The following is a 24,203-nucleotide window of genomic DNA, read 5'->3' on the forward strand; positions in this document are numbered from 1 at the left end:
CATACTCCCATGGGCGGGCACCCGCGTGCATCTTAATTTAAAGGGGGAAGATGATTTTTGTGGTGAAAAATGTTCTGTCTCCCGTCCCTAGCGTGGGACGCCTGTACAGTATGGAGGAAAAGGGGACTATCGACTAGGAGTAGGTTATTGGCTACAGTGAGTAACTTATAATTTAGGCAGCATGTGGTGAGGAAAAACATTTCACTGTTTACTTATAGGATAATTGTGGCCTCTGTGTATTGCCTTACTGTCTTGACATAGATGTGCCACTTATTTTCTTGTGGAACAACTGTTTTCCAGGGTTATAGGTCAATATTGGTTACAGTAAATGGCTTTTCTGAGTTCGTTTTTGTCTTCTAAGTTCCTAAACCTCTTGAAAGGTTTACAAACTACTTGGAGACTGGCTCAAATATTTGTTATACATTTTCTGCCTGCATAATTTGATCTGTAGCATTTCTGATACATGTTCAGACTATTTCTAGACTTCAGGGATCACTCTGAATACCCTCATGTGCTGTGCCTTCCCTCTCGTTGGACTGTTACTCACACAGCAGTCGATATACAGTGGACAATAGACCTATATTTAGTATGTTTTGTGTTTTGTAATTGTCGTACATTCCAGTTGGCTGGCTTTTCTATCTTCTAATTATATTACCAATTTATTTTGCCTGCACAAAAGCACTTACAGCATTTTTCAGTTGTTCACAACAGAATTTAGGGCCAGGTTTTTAGATGCGAGTACTGGGATCTTTGAATATGTTCAATGACAAGTTAACTTTCTAAGAGAGCAATAAAATTGCCTGCCAAACTTCTTTGAAGATCACCTTCCTTATACTCTGTGGGCAAGTAGGTTTGTTCATAGGCAGGTTTTTGCCAACTTGCCACCCAAACCTGCTCCCCCCCATTTTTATTTATTTTGTCTGAGAATGTTTAGGAACCCCTTTACACCTGTTTAGTTCTCCATCCTGACACTTCCAATATGGCTGTTCCTTTTTGAGTTATAACAAGCACTCCAAAATACTCCCCGTCCCATAATTCAGAAGGAATTGGCACCCAAGAGACTGACTGTGGAATGTTCATAAGATTGAGCCTTTAATCCAGTAGGGGTGGGCAATCCAGGCGAATTGATAAGCCCAACCCTTTGTTTAATACTGTCCTGTCCACTGTTTGATCAGACTGGTCAGATGTGCCATTCTGTTTTGTTTACGTAGACATATCCTTACACAAATTGGTGTTTGCCCAACCTAAATGTGTTAGGCAAATATTGATGTTGAACTATCATTCGTCTGAAGAGTTCTGTGACTTGGGTCCAGGTAGTGAACTAATTTATTCTGGTCAATGGACATTTCCTTCAATTACATTCTGCCCGCTAATCAGATTGCTTGCGGGTGTACAGTGCAGGAGGACCCTTTTGTTTTGAAGAACTCCTAACTAGTTAGTCGGGTGATTTCATTGACTGTGTCCAGTTATTCAGTATTCTGTGAGCGTAGAGCTACCTGCCATTTATGCTTCTGGAAGGAGTAAAGAGAAACATTGGATAACAAATGTTAATCAAAGGCTTGGACAGGTTTGTGAGCACATCTTAGTGGCTGCAAATACATTAGAGAAAGTGAACACCATGTGACCAGATGAAACTGCATTGCAAGTGGACACAAACCCATACTAGATAATCCATTTTATGTATTAAACATTGTAAATGTTAACTGAAACAAAGGCTGCTCATTTCATCCAGTAAAGAAAGATAGGTAAAATCTTTGATGCTGATTTTCCACTGTGAAATCTAGTTCAAAGATTCTGGAAATCCACTGCATATTGTGGCCATTACTTGCTAGAATTCTCTCTGTGCCTATGGAATTTCTCTCTACCTCTACCTGTACTAACAGTCGGACAATTCAAACCGAGGGATCGTAAAGGAAGGATGAATACCTCTTGTTAAAATGGGAGGGCTTGTGGAGCAGCTGCATGGACCAACTAAGGTACACATTGTGTGTGTATTAGAAAGTAATTGGAAGGTGATGATGAACTGTAAATATTTTAAAAGTTTGTAATTAACTATAAAAAAAACAATTGTGTGTGTAATGGCAGCTCAGCTGTGCACTGGGGCTTTGGGAATCCAAAGAAGTGAGTATACCAGTAACTCAAATAGGCCTGAACAAACTGTGAGGCAGATTCAATATACAGGGGAATGGAGAAGCAACAAATGTGATCGGATCAGTAATTCCAACACCATGACACACCCATATTCACAGTAACTAAATACATTGAGTACATGCAGTTTGTTGTCGTTTTTTTTCAGCCTGTTTACCATTAAACTGTCAACGCTTGTTCATTTTAACTTGTTTTTGTAGAATGTCTTGTTTTTCTGCAGATATTTTAAAGATATTTCTGCAGATTTTCAGATATGTCTCCAGAGTTGGATCGTTTCCATCATACATTATCTGCATACGAAGTACACTGCACTTTTTTCAGAGGTGACTGCCCAAGGTGACGTAATCTGACAGATTTGAAAAGTCACTCTGGTACCCAGTCAGCTCTAGCATAGCCTGTCAAAATCATATCAATGACAGCTGTTATGCTATAAAGAACAACTTTTAAAAATGACAGTAGCACAATATTAATGATATATGCAGGAAAAAAGCCTGCAAGCTCAGGTTAGTAGCTAATTAGTAAACGGTTATTATACCGGGCTTAAGGTGCATAACAAAACACAGTAAATAATTTTTGGAGATCCATACTTTTTATAAACCTGTTGATGTCATGTGGTACTGAATAAGTAGTTACAGGTTTCTGTTCTTAAAGAAACAAATAGTGTTTCTTTATCTTTAACCTGACAATTTAAATCTAATTACTTGATATGCTGTTTCCGAGAGTGATCATTTCAAGTCATGTTGGTGTGTTTCTCTTCTTCTGTCTAACTAGTAGAAACTTCTTTGTATTTACACAAATATATATCTAAATGTGGTTACATCTACATCCTGTTTAGGCTTTTGCAGCCCAAGAGGACTTGGAAAAGACCAAAGAAGAACTGAAAACTGTGATGTCTGCACCTCCTCCACCTCCATCCCCTCCACCCCCTCCTCCCCCACCACCACCACTGGTTATCCCACCAACAGAAAATGAGCATGATGAACATGACGAGAATAATGCTGAAGCTAGTGCTGAATTGTCTTCTGAAGGAGTACTAGATCACAGAAATGAAGAAGAACGACTGACAGAAACACAGAAAAATGACCGTGTTAAGAAACAGCTTCAGGTAAAAAGAAAATTGTGGCATGCTTTGGAAATGTGGTTGCCGTTGTCTCTATTTGTGCTCAAATGTAATTCTCTCCGTTTTATTTGCTTATGTTTATGAAAATGGACACTAGTGGTAAACTAAATTTGTTAACATACTGTACTTGAAAGCGATATTTGAGCATAGCACTCTATTTTCTCACCCGACAAAGCCACTGCATTGAAACAAAACGTGGGAGTTGTAGTTTAATTAACATGAAAGTTGTTGTCCAAAACATCTGGAGAACCAGGAGTTGGAGAAACTTGCTGTACAGGAAGTCAGGAAACTGTAGCGCTACCACTAACAGTTGTCATGCCTACCCCTAGATTAATGGGGATCTACAGCAAAAATGGTTCAGAGAAATCCCCACACTCCTTAAAACCTGAAACTTCCTTAGTCATCTTGCATGCATGATGCACAAGAATTGCAATAAAACATATATATTTTTTTTAATTTCTGGGAAATGTCAAAAAACATTGAGTGTAACCAGGATAGGTACGCTACTGGGTGGCTTAGGTGTGTGTGTAGACAGTGAAACATTACAGCCCCATATTGCACTTCCCTTTGAAGGAGGTAACGGTTTTAAAAAGGTGAATCCTACAAAAGAAATTCTTATTTGCTTTTAAGTAGTCAAAAAATTGGGACTTTGTATTAAGCTAAGTTGGGAACTTGTTGATTAGAGCAGATACTTTCCACAGGCCAGCCCCTCCCGTGCTTTCACCCACCAGGAAGCCATAATGAGACCCTTGGTGGCTTGCAGGCTTGCGCCAAGCTCAGCCCAACGGCATTGAGCAGGTGCGTGATTCGGGGAGCCACAGAACATGCCATGGGGTAGCCTCTCTTTATTGCCCCTAACAGTTGGCAGGAGGTCCATGGGAGGTATATGCCCAAGATTTCTTTGTGAGATAACAGTTCTTCCCAGAAACGTTGGCAATGGACATTTCCACCATGTGACTCAAATGTCCTACCTCTCAACATCTCTCCCAGCCAAGAGGTGGTGAGCTAGGGAAGAGTTTGTTCAGCCTCTTCAGAGTCCTGTATCATCTAAAACATATCTTATAAGTAGACTCCTTGAAGGAGGTTCATCTGGAATATACGTGAACCCTTTTTGTGAGGATGCAGAGGTCGGAGACAGACACAGGAGTGGTACGTTTGTTGGCATAAACCCTTATTCAAAAGAAAACTAGGAGAAAAACCTACCTAGCTCTATTACTAAGAGGGGTTTCCCTGCCTCAAACTAAATGCTAAGAAATCTGTCAGGATGTTTGTAAAAAGTATATAGTCCACTGTACTGTTTCAAAAACCTATTTCCGTCCCTTACCTTGTCAACTAAAATAGAAAGGATGTGGGTCCTCTTGATCCAGAAGAGTGAATTAGAGTTCCAATCAGGGGTTCAATTTTGGGGAAAACAAAGTTCCAACATGTACCTAAACAAAGTTCCAAACGGGAGAAAAACATCAAAAGTTCCACAGTAGCAACATTCTCGAGTTCAAAAGGAACGCAAAGTTCCAAATCAAAATGTTGACGCCAAGAGAAGGGTTCTCTTCTCTTGGTCTCACTCAAGCTTCTCATTGTGGTTACTGTTAGGCAGAATTATATGCAGTACCCTTTGGGAATACAACACACAATTAAGACTACAAGTGACAGTACAATGTCACCTTTGGTGCAAGCCCGTACTACACAGTTAAAGTGGTAGCAGTAGTGGATCAGCCAGACTTATTTCAAACGTAAGTGAGCAGTATCAAACAGTTACACAAAGGACAGCAATTACTTTGATTCAGGCAAGCACTGACTCAAGGTTTTCAAGTAAAATAACATACATTTATTTCACTCTTCAGTTGTATAACATTACACTATTATAAGCAGTTCTAAAAATCACTCTCTTAATACACCACACCATGCCACTTCCCTTAAATTCCCGACAAGTTAAGCTCACAAAATGAAGTGGGAGCAAAATGGCACTCCAGCAATTTAAAAGGGAGGGAAAGACAAACGTTAGCAGAAATGGATCCACACCAACAGGTAAGCACTCGGGGCAAGCGAACAAGAGAGACTAAAATGATGACATCAGATAGAAAAGGCTTAGGGCCAAAGTCAATGGTTCAAAAGTCTTTTGCTCAAGATAATACAGTTTGCGGTAAAGTTCATGGCATGGTTTGCAGACGAGGGAGGTTGGTTGGTAGCAATGTTAGTTCAAAGAGAAGAGAGTGACGAGCCCTCGGATTGGAGAAAGATTTCAAACACTTTCACCGCGGCTGAACGAAGCGAACAACCGGATTTGCACAGTACCTTAAAACGGAGAGGGAGCTGTAGCTTAGGCAGACGTTCCTGGTAGTTCCTGCAGGCTCACGCTTCCTGAAGCGACTGTCAGACTGATCAGAAGTAGGAGGACTGGAGGGTCCTGCACTACCCTGGGAAGAAACCAGCAGCAGAGCAAAGCAACAAATAAAATTTGCGCTCCTTAAAACCCAAGCAGGGTCCGACCTTCCTGGCTATCCGGCCCACTGTAGCTCTGTACAGCGAATTCGACCAGAGGGGTCCTGGCTTGCAGTTTGGGTGAACTGGTAGCTCAAGGGAAGAAGTTTCCTGGAGGATCTTCTCTGTCGTCGGATTCTGGAGATTCAGACCTGCAGCAGGACTTCACCGGGTGGTTCAGTCATTGTAGGGGTCCTCTTCTTCCAGTTCCTCGTTGATTCTTTTGTTCCAGTGGCGACTCTGCTCTTCCAGTCCCGGAGACCTGCTTTTTATGCAGTTTTCCCCCATTCATACAGCCTGGCTGCCAATCACACAGCAGGGTGGCTGGCCTGGCAAGGCCGTCCCCTTAGCCAATCGACAAGAGTGCGACTTGGGTTACCAAGGGGACCCATGGCAGGAGTCCTCAAACCCCTCCCTCACATCCTGCCTACCCAGACTCTCTGGCGCCTAAAGGAAGCCCTTTGTGGAAGCCCCCGAAGAAGCGATGAATAAAGGGACCAAACCTGGTTTGGTGCGCAGAGTAAAACACGAGAAAGACATTAACAAAAAGAAATGGCGAATAAACCCGGCTGGAGCCAAAATAAAATGTATTTGGTCAAGCGGGTTTATGTTTGTGGCTAATATAATAGCCTAAAACATTACCACATTTATATAAGATAATCGAGGTAGAAAAGTTAGGGTAGATACCACTGCCACCAGCCACGTCTTAATGTAAAGGGAGCAAAACAATGCCAGAAGAGGCACAGACAAAAAGGGATAAGAATGAACCCTTTCCAATACTCCATGGAAGATGGGGTGTACTGGATCTGTAGTTTAAAGTGACTAAGGTGAAGTTAATGGCAACTTTACCCTTTTCTGGGGGACTGTAGTTAGCCCCAGAAAATGGAGTCGGTGGGAAGTCTAAGACAACCCTGTGTCACTGCACTGAAGGTGCTGTGTGACACACATGAAAAATATGGTGCCCTGGAGTAGGTGAGGCTCCAGTGCCCAAGATCACACAAAAAGTAGAAACACACATAGCACAACACATGTAAGAGTGGGGGTAAAAAGGCTCACACTCTTACCAGGTGAAAAAAACAAATCCTAGAAATTCAGTAAAGCTGCTGAGGGACTCAGTAGGTAAGGGAAATCAACCATTTATGAGAATTCTCCCTAACAGTTACAAACACCAGCGGAAATATCACCGTCGTTCTGGCTTTCTTTGGGCTCTTTACAATGTCAAGAGAGTGCCTTCCTTCTTTTGACTTCTCTCATGCAGTTCTCACAACACCAGGGAGAATGCTTTCCTTCCCTTGTCCTGTTCTTCACAACCCCGGGGAGGACGCTTCCCCTGGTCTCTTCTTCTCTCGCCTTGGTTCACCTTGCTTTCAAGTCTCTTGGGCACGGATCCCAAACCTGAAAGCTTCTTTCGTGACAGTGTAGCAGACCTTGTTCACTAGCCTGCCAATTACTGTGACTATGAAGATGACAGACTATGGTAATCTTCCTTGGGCGCGGGTCCCAGACCCATCTTCCTTAGGGGGGCTCGGGAAGGTTACTTTGCTTCCCAGAGTTTCCCTTCTTCCCCTGTTTAGCTGGGTCGGGGTATTCCAAAATTGCCTTCCCCTACCAACCAACCCGGTCACCCCTGTACCTTTAGGGTCTTTCCCGGGAGTCTTTGGTCAGTCTTGGAGTCTTTCTACTTCGTGTTTTGGCTTCTGACGTCTTCTCCGCTTTTCAGGTGTGCTGCAGCAGTTCTGCAGCATGTGTTCCCCGAGGGAGGATTAGGCTCTTTGGCAGGTCCTTTCAAAAAGGGATTCGCTCGGTTCCCCCAGTCCTCCGCACCTTTGGCCGGCTTGCAAAGGTTCCCCCTCCTTCTGACAGAGCCTCTGGTCCACAGCTGCTTCTTCTACTTCTGCAGCAAAGCCTCTGCTTCTTGCTCATCCAGGGAGGGCTTCCCTCATTCTTCCTGAGTCTGTTTTCCCTTTTGTACTGTCTCTGGCCAATAGGACTTGGGAAGACGCTAGACCGTTCAACATGGTTCCTAGAGGTAATCCTCATGCCTCCACACTTCTCCGTCATCACAGTACTGATCTTAGAACTCCTTTGTAAGTAGTTGGGTTTCTTCCTCGTCACAGTACTGGGAAAGGGATCTTCACTTTGGCAACTTCTATTCTTTCTACGGATTGGATGTTCTCTACCTTATAGAGGCATATGAAAGCGTGAGGGGGAGATGCAACTTGATGGGGTAAGTGGTTTTTAGTTGGGATGAGGTATGTGGGACATGCTGCATTCTCTCCAAATGGTCGTCCCTAACCTCATAAGAAGTACCCCCCCCTTTGAGAAGTGGCATGCCTTGTGCTTCTTCCCATTTGCCAGATCTTCCAGGACTGCACTGAAATGGAGACACCCAGCTCCCACTAACATGTCGCCATTTAAAGTTGGAGTTCTGAGGAGTCAATGAGTTTGTATATTTGGGAGTCTCCCTCCCGGGATACCCTCTAGTACAGATAACCCCTTTGTGTTCTGGTGGCGGCTCTAGTTCCTTGGACCATGGAAAGCGAAAGGACTCCTGGAGACGTTTGATCGCCTCATAAGCCAGATATATTCATGAGCCTCAACCTGGACTGGTTCATCCTAAAACAAGAGACTCCAAAGCCTGAGAGAGTTTGTGCTGAGAATAATAATATCAGCAGCATAAAACGCTGCTTTATATGAGTAGCCTTGACAGCCACTCCTCCCGCACCCCACGAATTTCGGCATTGTCGCTGAATCTCTGAGCCAGACTAGGCAAATGTCAGTGCTGAAAGGGGACAGCCTTGTAATGCACCTCTAGTAATAGGGATCAATTTAGTGAAATAATTGTTAACTCAAATGTTTGTGTGCATCAACTGAAAGTGATCATAATTTGTTTTGGATAATCAAGTCCAAACGCCTCTAGAAGCAATTGGATGTATGTCCAATGAATGCTGTTAATCGGGAATCAAGCATCAGTAAAGCAAATTTCTGCCCCATTCTCTTTCACTATTTCGCAAAAGGAATCCCCTTATGGATGCTAACATGAGTAGTGCTATTTGTTATAAAGCCTGATTGAACAGGATGAATGAGAGATGGGGGAGTTTACACGTCAAATGTGAGGCCAATATTTTGGCATAAAGTTTTGGATCACAGTTAAGGAGAGAATGATGGGTATGATGTCCAGTCAGCTGACTCATTATTGGTTTAAGTCTGAGACCCATCGAACTTCTGGTACTGAAATGATACATTTAGTCAATGGAGGGATCAAAAGATAAAGTCTTATGAAACATGCTTGTGAAGCTGCAAGTCCCAGGGCATTTGTTTACCAGTAGGGCTTGTATGGCTGCATCCACCTCTTATCCCAAAATATGATCTTCCAGCTCCTTCCTCTCTAATCAGGTAGCCTTTCGATGAGACGGAGGGGAAACATTTCTGTTGTACCAAGAAAACTAATATTTATTCTGTCATCAGAGTAAGCTCTCCTTTCATCGTAAGTAAAATTGCATGAAGGGTTATCGATTTTGGAATGTAGCTTCTCCGACCAAATGTGCACAGTACCTTATTCCGTTGGAGAAAAGCTGGTGCCACGGCAGTTATTCCTGGTAGTTCCTGCAGACTCACGGTTCCTGCGGCTTCAGTCGTGGGGACAAGGAGGACGACGTCTGGAGCGATCTGCACTACCCAGGGATGAGGCCAGCAGCAGCAAAAAAGACAATGATGAATAAAAGGTGGGCTCCTTTAAATCAGGAGAGGGCTCTTCTGATGGCTATCCGGACCACTACAGCACAGCAGTGATTTCGACCCAGCAGAGGATTCTCTGACTGAAGAAAGGGTGAGGTGGTTGATCCTACCAGGCTCAAGGGAAGAAGACTCCGGGCTGGATCTTCTCTTGTCGTTGAAGGGTATATAGCTCAGGACTTCAGCAGGGCTTCACCAGGACTCGGGGTTTTAGCAGCCGTCTTCTTCTCCGCTTCTCTTCGGTTCTTTGCAGTTCCAGTGGCGACTCTGCCTTCTTGCCCAAGAGTCCTGCCTTTTATGCCAAAATCCCCCATTCACACAGCATGGCTGTCAATCACTCAGCAGGGGGGTTGTCCAGCCCGGACAACCACCTCAGCCAATCAACACAAAGTGGGACTTGGGTCTCCAAGGAGACCCTGTGCAGGGGATGACTACACCCCTCCCTCACATTCAGCCCACCTGGACACCCAGACGCCAAAGGAGGGCTTCTGGTCAGAAGCCTGCCAAAAGTCGGCGAACGCAGGAGGCAAACCTGGTTTGCAGCGGAAAGAAAGAGCCAAGAAGGATATTAACAAAAAGAAATGGCGATTAAACCCCTACCAGAGCCGAAATAAAAAGTATTTGGGCAAGCGGATTTAAAATTCGAGGCTACTAAAATAGCCTAAAACGATACCACGTTAAATAATATAATCGCGGAAGGAAAATTAGGGTAGATAGCACTGCCACCAGCTAAGTCTTAAGTTTAAGGGAGCGAAACAATGCTCCAAGAGGCACAGATAAAAAGGGCTAAGAATTAACCCTCTCCAATGCATAAGTGACTATGTAAAGTTAATGGCAACTTTACCCTTTTCTGGGGGACAGTAGTCAGCCCCAGAAAATGGAGTCGGTGGGAAGTCTAAGAGACAACCCTGTGTCACTGCACTGAAGGTGCTGTGTAACACACAAAGAGTGGGGCTACTGAAGTGGTGTACTCCAGAGTCCACAATCACAAAAACAGTTGAAATACATATGGCAAAACACAGGTAAGAGTGGGGGAAAAGCTCACACTCTTACCAGGTAGAAAAGAATTCCAGTGCTGGAACGTTTGGCAGCGAAAAAATTAGCTTCCTCTTTAAATCCTTAAAATTGAGTCCAGTGTGTAGGGTTGCAGGCTCGGGTGTGGGTACTCGCCGCTGAGGCCCCGCCATCCGGCGCCTCACCTCAGTCCCTTTTTCCGCACGTCAGACCGGACAGCCAGCGGCGAGACTTTTATTTTTTAGCTTTCCGCTTGCTCTCTGTAGTTTTTTCAATAATTTCACTTCCCTTCGGTGCCTCACCTCCCCGCTGCGTGTCGGCCGCAGGAAGATTCATGAGATGTGCTTCATGCTACCACTCGTTCCCGCTCTGTCTTGAGTGTTTGGGGCCCGACCACCGCTGGGACTCATGTTCGACCTGCAGAGCTCTCGATCACAGGGCACTGAAGAATTGTTTGTCGCAGTGGAGGGAGATCTTCCACACTTCTCCTCCGCCCCACCTTAAGGACTTCGGTTCCAGGACCTCTTGTCAAGACAAGGTAGGCCCTCTGTTCAGCACAGCTCCACAGCACGGACGACTCCTTCCCTGGGGTTCCCACAGATCAGGGTTCCTCAGATTCAGGTTCTGGCAGCCCGAGGCCTCTAAGCCTACCTGCTCCCAACCCGAAGGGCCCGGAGGCTCTTCCGGGCAGTCCGGGGACAGACCTGCGGCCTTCCAGGCTACCGGCTCCCAAGCTGAGGGGCTCAGGAGCCCTACCAGGCTGTCCTCCAGAAGGACGATCCGGCTCATCCTCTTCTTTTACCCCGGGGGTAAGGGATCGTTGAGTGCCACCTCCAAGAGTCTGTCCTAGCTAAATCCAGCACGGCTACCGGCACATGTGGCGAGAGCTCCCAGCCTACCAGAGCTTGCTCTGAGGCCCTGAATCAGGGCGTTACGACTACCGGCTGTCTGGCCGAGGGCTCAGCGCCTACCAGAGTGCTCTCTGAGGTGGGCGCCTCTGCTTCGGGTGCAAGACTCAGGCTGTATACTCTCGTGTCTGAGGCCTCTCTTCTTTAAGGGCCTTCACACTCTCCCGCCCACGATGTAGCTCAAGGATTTAACATGGTGGAGTGGCACTTGGCAGAGCCTGCCAGGCAGACGCCCATCTTGGATCCGGCTCAGGGCTCACCAGTGCTTTCGCCCATCGAGTGGCCTTTGCATGGTGAGTGCAGCCCCCTTCCCTCTGGAAGCGACAACCGATCCTACAGTGCAGAGTTTTGGTCTCTTCAAGGGTACATCTACCCATCTCAGCCTTACAGATACATGCACCAGGCGCCTCAGCGCTTTGACCAGGAGTGGAGCCCCAGTGCTCCGGAGGGCCGGGCCCCTAGGGACCCGGGGTCTTCAGTGGACCGCTTCTTCTAGCGCTTCCTCTTCCTCATGTGTGCCCCTCAGATTAAGTGATTCCTGAAGGACATTGTGAAGGTGGTCATCCCGCAGGTGGTGCAGCCCTGGCCCCCTCCTCTGGGTACTCCTCCCATTCCTCCTGTGCTTCCACCAGTTCAGGTCCTACAGGTCGTTTTGACCCCTCCACATCCTTCTGTACCACCAACGCTTTACCCTCAACAATCTTTGGACCTGTCAGCGGCTCCAGACCTGGGGTGCGGGGGGGCCCTCTGGTACCTGTGTCCCAGGGCCCGGATTCCCTTCCGCCTGTGCAAAAGAGGGCGTGGGAGATGATGACGCCCAGGACGATGAGCCCTTTGCTTCTGCTAAGGCCTTTCATGAACGCCTTCAGGGCCTGGCAGAGTTCCTGGGGGTCCGTCTTCCCGAGGATGCCCCCCAAGGAGTCTGGTGTGCTAGCAGAGGTCTTGGGGAAACGCACCACAATCTGGTGTAGCATCACCCTCCAGAAGGATGTCCTGCAGGTTGCGAAGGGACTGGGAGAAGCCCAGCACCAACGTCCAGATGAAGAAAAAGTTGGACAGCAGGTTTAGGCTGACAAACGGGGAGCCAATCGTTCTTGCCTCCCACCCACAGCCCCATTCCTCTGCGGTGACTGCGACCTCTTTGTATTTAAAATCTTGCACCTTGAAACACTTGTGTATAGGTGCATTATAAATAACCAATCAATCAACCATCAACCATGGGAGCCACCTCCAGCTGCCTCTCCAAGGAGGACAAATTCCTTGAGTCTTTGGGAAAGCGATGTTACCCCATCTCAGGACTGCATCTGTGGCAAGCCAACGCGGACGCCTCTTGGCTGCGGCTAACCAGAAGCTGTGGCGGGAGCTTGGGGAATTTCTGCCGACCTCCCTTAGGACAAGCAAGCCCCCTTGAAGGCCGGTCTGACAGATGACCGGGCCATTGTGCAGGACCTCATGGAGTCTTCGGTCTCCCACATCGACCCAGCCAGCAGAGGGCTGTGCCTTGGGGTTGAGATGAGAAGGACAGCGTGGATGCATGCCACTAAGTTTTCTGAAGTACAGGAGCGGGTCCTTGATCTGCCCTTTGAGGGCGTGGACCTTTTTCATTCGTCGACGGATGACAAGTTGATGAAGAAGAAAACCTCCACTCAAACCACCAAGTCCTTAGCCATCCTTGCAAAACCATGTCAGAAATCCTTCCCTCAGTCCCAGGGCAGGACTGAGTTCAAACCCTGTGCCTTATCCTTTTTTTAACAGGTTCCGGCCGCGGTACACGGAGGCCTGATGGGTCGCCCTTCGACAAGAGCAGTAAGCAGCAGAGGACGTTGTATGGGTTTCTCCCCACCCCCTCCTCTGACCCCGCCTCTGACACCAAGAAGCAGTGACCTCAGGGTCGGGATACACAGCTCGCCTGTGGGGGGCCATTTGGTTCCAGGACACCTGGAAGCGTCTTTTCACCAACCTGTGGATGCATTCCGTAGTCTCCATAGGCTTCAGTCATTCTTTTTCTTTGCCTCTACCATCCTCCACTTCATCAGATCGGGTCCCCAGTTCTTTTACGGGTGGTGCTTTCACTCTAGGAGATGCAGGCCATAGAACCAGTTCCTCTTGTAGACAGGGTCTTCAGTTTCTATTCCAAGATTTTTGCAGTACCCAAGAACAACCAGGCTGGCCTGAGGGTAGTTCTGCACCTGTCATTTCAATATCTGTCTTTACCGCTGGAACGCTTCAAGATGATTACTCCTGCACACATAACCGAGTCGCTGTGTTCAGGGCACTGGAAGTGTTCCCTGGACCTCAAGGATGCGTACCTGCATGTACCCATCTACCAGCCGTGTGGGAAGTTTCTGCAGTTCACGATTGTCGTACCACTTTCAGCATAAGGTGTTGCCATTTGGCCTGAACTCAGCCCCTTGTTTCTTCATGAAGTTGATGAAGGTTGCCAGTCAATTCGTCGAAAAAAATTGGTCGACCAGACAAATGGTCGAATCAAATTGGTCGAAAACCATTTTGTCGAAATTTTTTTTTTTCTATTTTAACCCTTTTTTTTTTTTTATTTGGGGGGGTCCCCCCCCAACCCCCTTTTTTTCTCTAAAAACCCATTTTTTATCAAAACGAAAACCCAAAAAATAAATATATAAATAAAAAAATATTTTCGACGAAATGGTTTTCGACGAAATTGCGTCGACCAAATTGCAGTCGACCAGTTTTTTTTCGACGAGTTGACTGGACACCGTTGATGAACACAGTGGCTGGCCTTCTCCGCTCTGAGGGCCATCATCTATACCCTACTTTGGATGACTGGCTGGTGAGGGCGGGGTCACCCGAAGGCGTGGTGCACTCCTGCCAGAGATTACCGGAAATCCTTCTTCAGGCGGGCCTTTCACTCAACCTAAGGAATTCAGCGTTATGCCCATCTCAGGATCTGTTCTTCCTAGGGGTGCGTTGGAACCCTACTGTGCAGCAGGTGTTGCCCATGCCAAAGAGGCTTATGTCCTTCCGCAAGGTAATGGGGCACTTTCTGGCCAACTCGACCACCTTGCCATGGTGGTTCCAGCACATTCTGGGCCTGATGGCCTCCTGCGTGCTCACTGTGCAGCACACTCGTCTCAAGATGAGATGCCTTAAGCTCCACCTGGCGGGCAATTGGGATCAGGAGACGGGTTCTCAGTTGGACAGGATCCCAATACCACCTTTCCTTCTGCCTGATCTTCGCTGGTGGGTGATGGAGGGTAATGTTTCAGTGGGAGCCCCCTTCACCTGTCCAGAGCCTACCCTGGTAGTGACAGCAAAGACCTCCCTCTCATCCCAGGCCCTCTTTTAAAATCCAAGACTTCGAAATCCACAAAAATGTTCACACCTCTACCATCTTAAGTCCTCCACTTCCCAAGATAGTGGGCCCTCTAGATCTAGATCTACACCCTCAGACCACCCACGAGGGACCATGCACCACAAGGAGCCTACACCATTATAGAACACTCGTATCACAGTATTCCATAGGTCATCTGAGTGGAACCCAGAAAGCCACAATAGGGTCATGAGGAAGTTGTCCTCTTTTGTAGACTTCATGGACCAGCACTCTACAGAACTGTTTAGCCTTCAGGGCCATTTTACACAGCTAGGAATGAAACAGCAGCCAAAAAGTCACGCCTGGACACTGTTCAGCCCATCACCTCCACCCAGAGCCAGGCTACCCCTCGGCCCCACTTGCCCCCTTTCTCAGGACATATATTTTATTGACGCCTCAGGTTCACTTGACCCTGGCTCTCAAGGAGATTAAGGGGACCAGTATTATCAGGACCAGGATGACCAAGTCCATTCAGAGACGCATTCAACCCTCTCTCCTAACGCCTAACCTTACTCGAGCAGTCAATCCCTGCAGCAAGAAGGTGTTCAGACTGGCCCATTCTGACCCTTTATACATCGGGGTCAAATAAAACCTGACCCCATGGTGGTTACCACAACTAGGAAAAGAACAGGCACACCTAGCCTCTGTATAGGCCCCACCATATAAAGAGTAAAAAAATGTACACCCTTGGCAGGAAGGTGGCTTCCTCAGCTGCCCATCAGACCAGGATAGCCAACAATACTAACCTTTTGGCTAGCTACAATTCTCATAAATGGGGTGAACTGCTACTACAAATTGAAACCGTCGCAGACCCCATAAAATCTCACCTCCTAAAACTACCTGAAGGCAAACAAGTTGCTAACGGCATCCTAAACAACAACCTGGAGGCCACAGACAGCGCAGGCCGTATTATAGCCGAAGGCACGCTCATTAAGCGTAACTTCTGGGTTAAACAGTCAGGTTTTAAACTTGAAACACAGGCCATGTTACTCAACATGCTATTGAACCCAATGCTCTGTTCGGCAAAGCAAAAGAAGACTATGACACCCTAAAATCTCTTTGGTAGCTGTCCAACAAGTCTTTTGTGCAGAAAGGGTCTTCCAATAGAAGGTGGTTCTGTGGGCAGGGCCCTAAACGATCCTCTGGTTACAGCCAAGGTAACCAATCATCATCCTGGGGAAACTCACAGGGACAATCCTCCTCGAATGTTCAGAGAAGCTATAAAAGATCCAGAGGCAGACCCTCCTCAGCCAGAGGCTCCACCCCACCAAACAATGACACCCCGCTCCAGGTCACCTCCCATGCCACCCCAGTAGGATGTTGCATTTCTCAGTTCACCCACTCAGGGGAGATCATCACGTCAGACAAGTGGGTGTTGTCCACCATGGCGGGCGGATTGTATAGAACCCACCCGCCAAAGGACTAAGAAATGACACTGGAAGAAAGGTGCACATTATTGGAGGAAGTAAAAGCCCTACTGGAGAAAGGCGCCATAGAGTTCGTCCCATCAAACCAGGTAAACAAGGGTATTTATTCAACGTACTTCCTTGTGCCAAAGAAAGACCTAGCAATGCACCCCGGTACTAGACCTGCGCCCAGCAAACACGTTGTCAAGTCACAAAAAATTAGCCTGACAACACTTCAGGAAGTCATTCCCCTTCTAAAGCAGGGGGACTACATGGCAACATTGGATATGAAAGATGCATACTTTCATTTTTCAATGTTCCCAGCGCACAGAAAATACCTGCGCTTCCAGATAGCGGGAGAACTCTACCAGTTCAAGGTGTTCTCCTTTGGCATAGTCTCGGTTCACAAAAGTGCTAGCAGTAGCGGCAGCGCACCTACGCAGAGTCCATCCCAGTGTACCCTTATCTAGACGACTGGCTGACCCCTCAAATTTGCAAATTCAACACCCAGAGAACTATCGGCCTTCTATTCCAATTAGGCTTCTCCATCAACGAAAAAAAGTCAAGTCTCGTACCCAGTCAAACAAAACAATTCCTGGGTACAATTATAAAGACAAGAGACGGTCTAGTCTTCCCCTCAACGAAAGAATTCAGCACATGCTCCTAAAGATACCTCACCATCTAGCCGGTCGCCAGATAACCGTACGCAAAGCAATGCGCCTGCTTGGTATGATGGTCTCATGCATCTACCTAGTTCCATGTGTGCGACTGCGTATACGTCCAATGCAAGAGTGGTTAGCGAAACAAAAGTCTTAGGCAAACGGACAATGGAACGATCTAGTGGTTGTTTCGCTAACCCTGGTACAGGCTCTTCGCTCGTGGTCCAAGGCCAATTTATTAAAAGGAAACCGTTTTCGCAAACCACCAATACATGCAATACTAACAACGATGCCTCACTCTCAGAATGGGGAGCCCATTTCCTGCACCACACAGCTCATAGGCAGCAGACACACAACCCAGCCCAAAACCACATCAACCTCCTAGAATGTCTAGCAGTTCTCATGGCTCTGCAATCTTTTCAGCAGCATCTACTAGGTCTACAAGTTCTCACCGACAGCACTATTGCAGTGTTCTACCAAAACAAACAGGGAGGCACACACTCTCCAAGTCTGTCCAAAGTGTGCCAAAGGATTTGGAAGTGGGCACTCAAGCAGAACATGCTCCTATTCTCTCAACACCTTCCAAGGGAACTCAATGCTCTAGCAGACTTTCTAAGCAAAAATCCTCTTCCAGTAGAACACGAGTTGAAACTCAATGAATATATTCTAGATGATTTCTTTTCCCTATGGGGTTATCCCCATTTAGACTTGTTCGCCGCAAGCCAAAACAATGCCCAGACTTTGCATCCAGGTTTCCCCAACCGAACTCCCTGTGGATGAGTTGATCATGGAAATTTGCTTATGCCTTTCAATCCCCCCACCCCAACCCTCGACACCACTCCTCAGCAGACTAGTGCACAAGATGCCCCTGGAAAAGGCCATGCTAATCCTGATAGCTCCAATGTGGGCAAGACAACCATAGTTTTCATACCTGCTCAAACTGGCGATGTGCAAATTGATCAAACTCCCATGCCCCTACAATATGCTGTCCCAGCACAGGGACAACAATCCATCCACATCCTCAGTCAATGAACTTGGCAGCCTGGCTCCTGAAGTCATAGTTTGGGCACTTAAATCTTCCCCACAGGTGTATGGATATCCTAAGGGAAGCACGGAAACCCATCACCAGACACTGTTACTTCAACAATTGGAAGAGGTTTGTAATATGGTGCCAATCACAATCCTTTAACCCAATTGAATGTTCCCCTTCCAACATTCTACACTACATACTTCACCTACTAGACTCTGGCCTAGTATTTAACTCCATCAAAGTACACTTAGCGGCTCTGTCCGCATACTCCACTTCACAAAACAAAGTATCTTGGTGGAAGGTTCCTATTAGTAAAGCTTTTATTGAGGGAGTAAAAAGACTATACCATCCCATATCTAACCCCCCAGCGGGTTGGGACCTTAATGTTGTGCTCTCGAAGCTCATGGATCCGCCATTTGAGCCTATGCACAAATCCAGCCTAAAACACTTGATGCTCCTGGACTTGGCCTCCAGCCTAGTAATTCCACGCACTCTTCCCGGGAGAAGTACTTTTGTCTTCTTTTTTCTTGTCTTTATTCAGATATATCTGTCCACTGGTAACAAACTCCTCCCCGGCGCATGTCGACGTGAGCAGGCTTCAGCAGGTGTCCAGCCTGCGAGGGGCTCTTCCTACGTCCGACCCCCACGCTCTTTGCCTCAGTTGCCTCGGCCCCGACGACAGCTGGAAAGGTTGTACAGCATGTGACACGCTTACACCATGCGCTCTGAAGAACAGGCTAGCTCGGTGGAGGGAACTCTTTGGAAGGTCGCCTCCAGAGGACTTGAAGGAATTCATCAGATACAAGTCCAGGCCCAAGGTAGGGGGCACTGTTTCCATCCGCACCCCATAAGGGCAACTCCTTCCCCAGGAAGCGCATGAGCGGGAGGGGCCTTTCAGGTCCTAACACCAGCGCAGGTACTGAGGCTGCTTCAGCTACTGGCCTCCAAGCCGAGGGGTTGCGAGATCCTACCGGTGACATCGCTGAGGGGCCGCAAGGTTCTATTACCAGGTTTCCGTCCAAGGGGCTATGCCCTAGTACTGGACAGATGTCTGAGGGGGCGCCTGTATGCAGTACTACCGGCGACACAGCCGAGAGCACTCCGCTTACCAGGCCTCCGTGCTGAGATGCAGGGTAGGCCTCAAACTCCACCGCCAAGAGTAAAGGAAGAGACAGGGTCCAGCGCGGCAAGCACCACGTCTCAGGCAAATGGCATGCAGCCCAACAAAATGGCCACCAGGCCAACCAAAATGGCGGCTCGCCCGACACCATACCCCTTCAGGGAACAGGTAGGGGAACAAGTTTCCAGGTGGAACTGGTCTTCGCCAGGCACATGGCCTACGGCATACCCTTCAGCGTCACAGGGCAGATATACCACACATATACAGCAAGGCAGAGTGTGGCCAGGTCTCAGCACCCCTAGGGCCCTCCATCCATGCCTGTGCATCCAAGCGCTCCACTGGCCTGCAAAGACAGGTTTTTTGAAAAATTCCTAATGCTTATAAGGTCTCCACAGATGGGTGTCATCCTCTCGGATGTGATCAGGGACATGCTCCCTCCGGTCTTGCTGCTAGCACCCACGGCTACTCCGCCCTTAGTTCCAGTGCTTCCGACTCCTCTGCCGACACAGCTGCCCACGCCAGTTCCCACTACACCGGCCCCCATGCCTCCAGTAGTCCTGGCAGTTCCCTATCTGCCGCTGCAGCAGCCGCCGGCTCCTGTCAGTACACTGCAACCCCGAGCTCCCAGCACTCCTCCAGCTGCACCTGTCCTACAGGACACATTGGTGGACACCGATTAGGAAGAGGACCCCGACACACCTTCGTGGGCCAAGGCATTTCATGAATGGCTCGCAGGCCTAGCCCAATACTTGGGGCTTCCACAACCTGAGGTTGTACAACCAGAGGCGGGGCTCCTCACTCTATGCCCCATGGCTAGAATGGAGATTTCAATGCAAAAGGACATGGTGGCATTGGCCTAAAAAGAATGGCTTAAACCTCATTTGGAACAGCCTACCAACAGGCGCCTCAACGCCAAGTACAGGCAGTTGGAGGGGGATCCACTCCTGCTATCAGCACATCGTCAGCCACACTCCTCGGTCATCTCTGCAGCCTCAATCTACTCCAAGCCACAGTCATCCTCAGCTACCTCAGCCTTGGCACTCCTGGGTAAGGAGGAGAAGATCCTGGAAGCATACGGAAAGAAAATCTATTCCAACGCTTCGCTTCATCTTCATCAGTCCAATGCAGACGCTATGCTCGCTGCTGTCAACCAAAAGCTTTGGTGGGAAATAGCTGACTTCCTTCTGGAACTTCCGGTACAGACTCAGGCGTGCTTCAAGGTGGGGCTGATGGAAGCCAAAATTGTAGCTCAGGACATAATGGAGTCCACAGTGGCTCGCATCGACACCTCAGGTCATGCCATCTGCATTGCTACAGACATGAGAAGAACGGCCTGGCTATGGGCTGAACAGAACTGTATGTGTGCAAATTCCCTCTCGCCTGCAGTAACGAGATTCTACATGTAGAGTGCGGGGTTGTTTGTCCTAAGCATTCTCGTCTTTCTTGGCGGAAGTTTAGGTTAAGAAACACATGCACTCAATGTTGTGCATATGCAAAGTTCCGGGTGTGGCAAATGTCGTACCTGAGCGCTGCTCCGTCTCTGAGTCAGCCCATACCGAGAAAGGTCGGTCCTTCAGAGGGTTCCGGGGATTCCAGGAAAGACGGTCCAGACAGCCAGGCCGATCTCCGAGCCAGCACCGCCGCATGCAGCACCAGGTGGCGCATAAGGGATTTTTTCAGTCCCCCTCCTCAGCCGCATCCTCAGATGGGAAAAAGGAATAAAACGCTCAACTGGATCCACAAGTCTCAGGTGGGGGGCAGGCTTGCCCTTCACTCTCAACGCTGGCGCACAAGGTTTGCGGACACCTGGATCCTATCAGTAGTATCCACAGGCTTCTGCCTACTTCTGCCTCCTTCTCCTCTCTCCTCCCCTTCACTCCCACAGATTAGGACAACAACTTTGTTGGCGGAAATTTGCTTGCTCGTAGAGAGCTAGGCAGTGGAGGAAGTCCCAGCCTCCCAGCGGGGTCTGGGCTTTTATTCACAGATTTTTGCCATACACAATAAGAACCAGATGGGCCTGAGAGTTGTGTTGGACCTTTCCATCCTGAATCTTTCCCTTCCTCTTCAAAAGTTCAAGATGGTTACCCCAGCACTTATTGCGTAGACATTGTACATGGGAGACTGGATGTGCTCCCTGGATCTGAAGGATGCGTACTTACACGTACCGATCTTGCAACCCCACAGGTCCTTCCCGAGCTTCAGGATCATGGGTTTCCATTTCCAATACAAGGTCCTACCCTTTGGCCTCAATTCGGCTCCCAGGGTCTTTACAAGACTTATGAAAGCAGTGGCAGACCTGTTCAGGACCCAAGGTCACCACGTCTACCTGTACCTATACGACTGGCTGGTCAGGGTAAGGTCTCGGAGGCAGTCCACCATACTGCCTCCACCCTCATGAATATTTTACACAAGCTGGGATTTTCCATCAATCTCAAGAAGTCACAGCTGCAGCCTATGCAGAATCTAACATTCCTGGGCCTCATCTGGGATACGAGCTCCGAGAGAGTTTTTCCCTCGGGGACAAGATCACAGCCATCAAGAAGGCCACAGGGCATTTCCTCTGCCGAGCAGTGACCTCGGCATAGCGGTGCCAACACCTCTTGGGTATCATGGCCGTATGTCTCCTTGCAGTGCCGTACACCATGCTCAAAATGAGGCAATTACAGTTGCACTTCCGAGCCTCCTGGAGTCAGGAGAAGGGTTCCCAGGCGGAGCCGGTCAGCATTCCCTCTCATCTCCACTAGGACCTAGTCTGGGAGAGCACAGACTACAACTTGCGGATAGGCAAGTCCTTCCGGCAACTGGCACTGCAGGTTACCATCACCACAGACTCGTCCCTGGAGGGCTGGGGAGCCACCCTTCACAGCCAAAGTGTCCATGGCATTTGGTCTCGTCAGGAGCAGGAGGCCCACATCAACTGGCTCGAGTTGATGGCCATCTGGCTCGCTCTCAAAGCCTTCCTTCCGATGATCAGTGGCAAGACGATCCTCATTCAAAGCTCCACTTGCATGTATTATATCAACAGCAGTCAACATTTGGGAGTGGGCTCTAGAAAACATGCACTTGACAGCAATCCACCTCCTGGGGGAATCCAACCTGGAGGCGGACAGGCTCAGCAGGCGGACAACTACGAATGGCAGTTGAACAAATGGGTCCTTCAGGGGATCTTCGACAGATGAAGTCATCCTGAGGTGGATCTCTTTGCCACCTTAGCCAACAGGAGGTGCCCCCAGTTCGCATCCTGGCATGGACAGGGCTGAGGCTCTCTGGGCGACGCTATTCAGATCCAATGGAACAACATGAACGTGTATGCCTTCCCTCCCACTCCCCTGGTGCACAGGGTAATTTGCAAGATCAGGGAGTTCAGACACCTCCGTATCATCCTGATAGTGCAATGGTGGCCTGCGAGACCATGGTTCTCGAAAGTGCTCAGTCTGTTGGAGCAACCCCTGGTGCACCTTCCGCTGGCCCCAACTCACTGACTCTCACAGCAGGGGGCACGGTCATTCACCCCGCCCTCCAGAGGTTAGCCCTTGCAGCGTGGTTCCTGAACAGGGAACACTAAGGCATATACGTCTGTCACAAGATACCCTAGACATCAGCTAGGAGCGATGCTACCAGCAGCCAGTACAAAAGCAAGTGGACTAGGATTTGTCACTGGGCAGAAGCAAAGAAGGGCGATCCATTGACCTGCACTTTGGACGACGACCTATCCTTCTCCCCACACCTCACACACTCAGGGGTGCAGGTGGAACATTGCACACCTATCTGGCAGGAATCAGAGCCTACCGGAACTTAGAGGAGAAGGTATTTTCCTTATCTAATCCAGTGGTTAAAAGACACCTTGCGGGCCTCCCCAGGCTCTACCCGCCTATCAAGAAATCACACCTGGTGTGGGACCTCAACATGGTCTTGGGTGCGCTCACGGATAAACCATTTGAACCTATGGCATCCACAGACATCAGGCTAGTCACCATTAGGACGGCTCTACTGGTGGGCCTTGCATCTGCAGGCAGGGTCAGTGAAATCTAGGCACTGGTGGCTTCAGACCCTTAGACTACTTTTCACAAGGACTCACCCCGCATTCCTACCTAAGGTTGTCTCCGCTTCTCACCTGAATGAGGAGATAACGTTACCTATGTTCTTCGCGGAGCCAAACGACAACGCTCAGAATGTTCTGCACTGTGTAGACGTCAGGCGTGCTCTAAAATTCAAACTGGGCAGAACCAAGAGCTTCCACAAATCAGATGCTCTCTTTGTCACATTCGGTGGGTTAAAGCCTGGCCATCAGACTTCTCCAGCCACATCCAGCGAGTGCAAAGTCCTCTCAGCCGGCGACGAAGGCGACGGGAAGAACACAGGCAACACCAAGGGTTCGTTGAGATGGAAGTCCGACGGTACCTTGGGCATGAAGGAGGGGTGCGTCCTGAGCACTACCCTCGTGTCGTGAAAAGTCAAGTACGGGGCCTTGCAGGAAAGGGCCTGGATCTCTCCCACCCGTCGTGCGGAGGTGATGGCCACAAGAAACGCTGTTTTCCACGACAGAAACTTCAACGGGGCCGAGTGCAGAGGCTCGAACGGAGGTCCCATGAGCTTGGTCAGCACCACGTTGAGCTCCCACGCCGGGGCCGGAGCCTTCACCGGCGGGAACGATCTGAACAGTCCCTTCATGAACTCTTTCACCAGACGATGAGACCACAAGGACGTCCGGCCCGTGGTTCTGGTGTATCGGGAGATCGCAGCAAGATGAATCTTGATGGACGCGTGTGCCAGTCCAGCTTTGGCCAGCGTCAGCAGGTACGGCAGTACCTGGGGAGCCGTAATCCGTAGAGGGTTAATCTTCTGTGCGTGGCACCAGACAGAGAACCTCTTCCATTTGTGTCCGTAGCATTTAAGAGTCGAGGACGCCCTGGCCTTTGCAAGAACCTCTCTGCAGTCGGCCGGTATGTCGTATCCTCCAAACTCTAGCGCTGCAGGAGCCAGGCCTGCAAGTTCAGCGATTTCGGGTCGTGGTGGAGGATGGCGCCTCCTTCCCTGGAGAGTAGATCCGCGTCCACCGGCAGCTTGATTGGCGGGGACGCTGACAAGTCCAGAAGGTCCGGGAACCATATCTGCCTCGGCCACGCAGGTGCGACGAGGATCATCCTGCACCGTGACCTCTTGAGCTGGTTGACGAGCCGGATTAGCAGTGGCAAAGGAGGGAACGCGTAGAGGAACAGGCCCCCCCAGGGGAACG

The 24,203-nt window shown here is 48.8% G+C and overlaps 1 protein-coding gene across 3 annotated transcripts in view; it reads left to right on the plus strand.

The window, feature by feature from the left end:
* The window catches only part of RDX (radixin), a 1,120,111-nt gene that overhangs the window by 1,054,405 nt on the left and 41,503 nt on the right, over positions 1–24,203 (plus strand). For all 3 annotated transcript variants that reach the window (XM_069639966.1, XM_069639965.1, XM_069639967.1), the window contains one exon: positions 2,984–3,253. In XM_069639966.1, the coding sequence (XP_069496067.1) occupies positions 2,984–3,253 (270 nt within the window). The remainder of the gene's footprint in view (positions 1–2,983; positions 3,254–24,203) is intronic.

This window comes from Ambystoma mexicanum, chromosome 7q (assembly GCF_040938575.1).
Source record: "Ambystoma mexicanum isolate Mex_15411 chromosome 7q, UKY_AmexF1_1, whole genome shotgun sequence".
Taxonomy (NCBI): Eukaryota; Metazoa; Chordata; class Amphibia; order Caudata; family Ambystomatidae; genus Ambystoma; species Ambystoma mexicanum.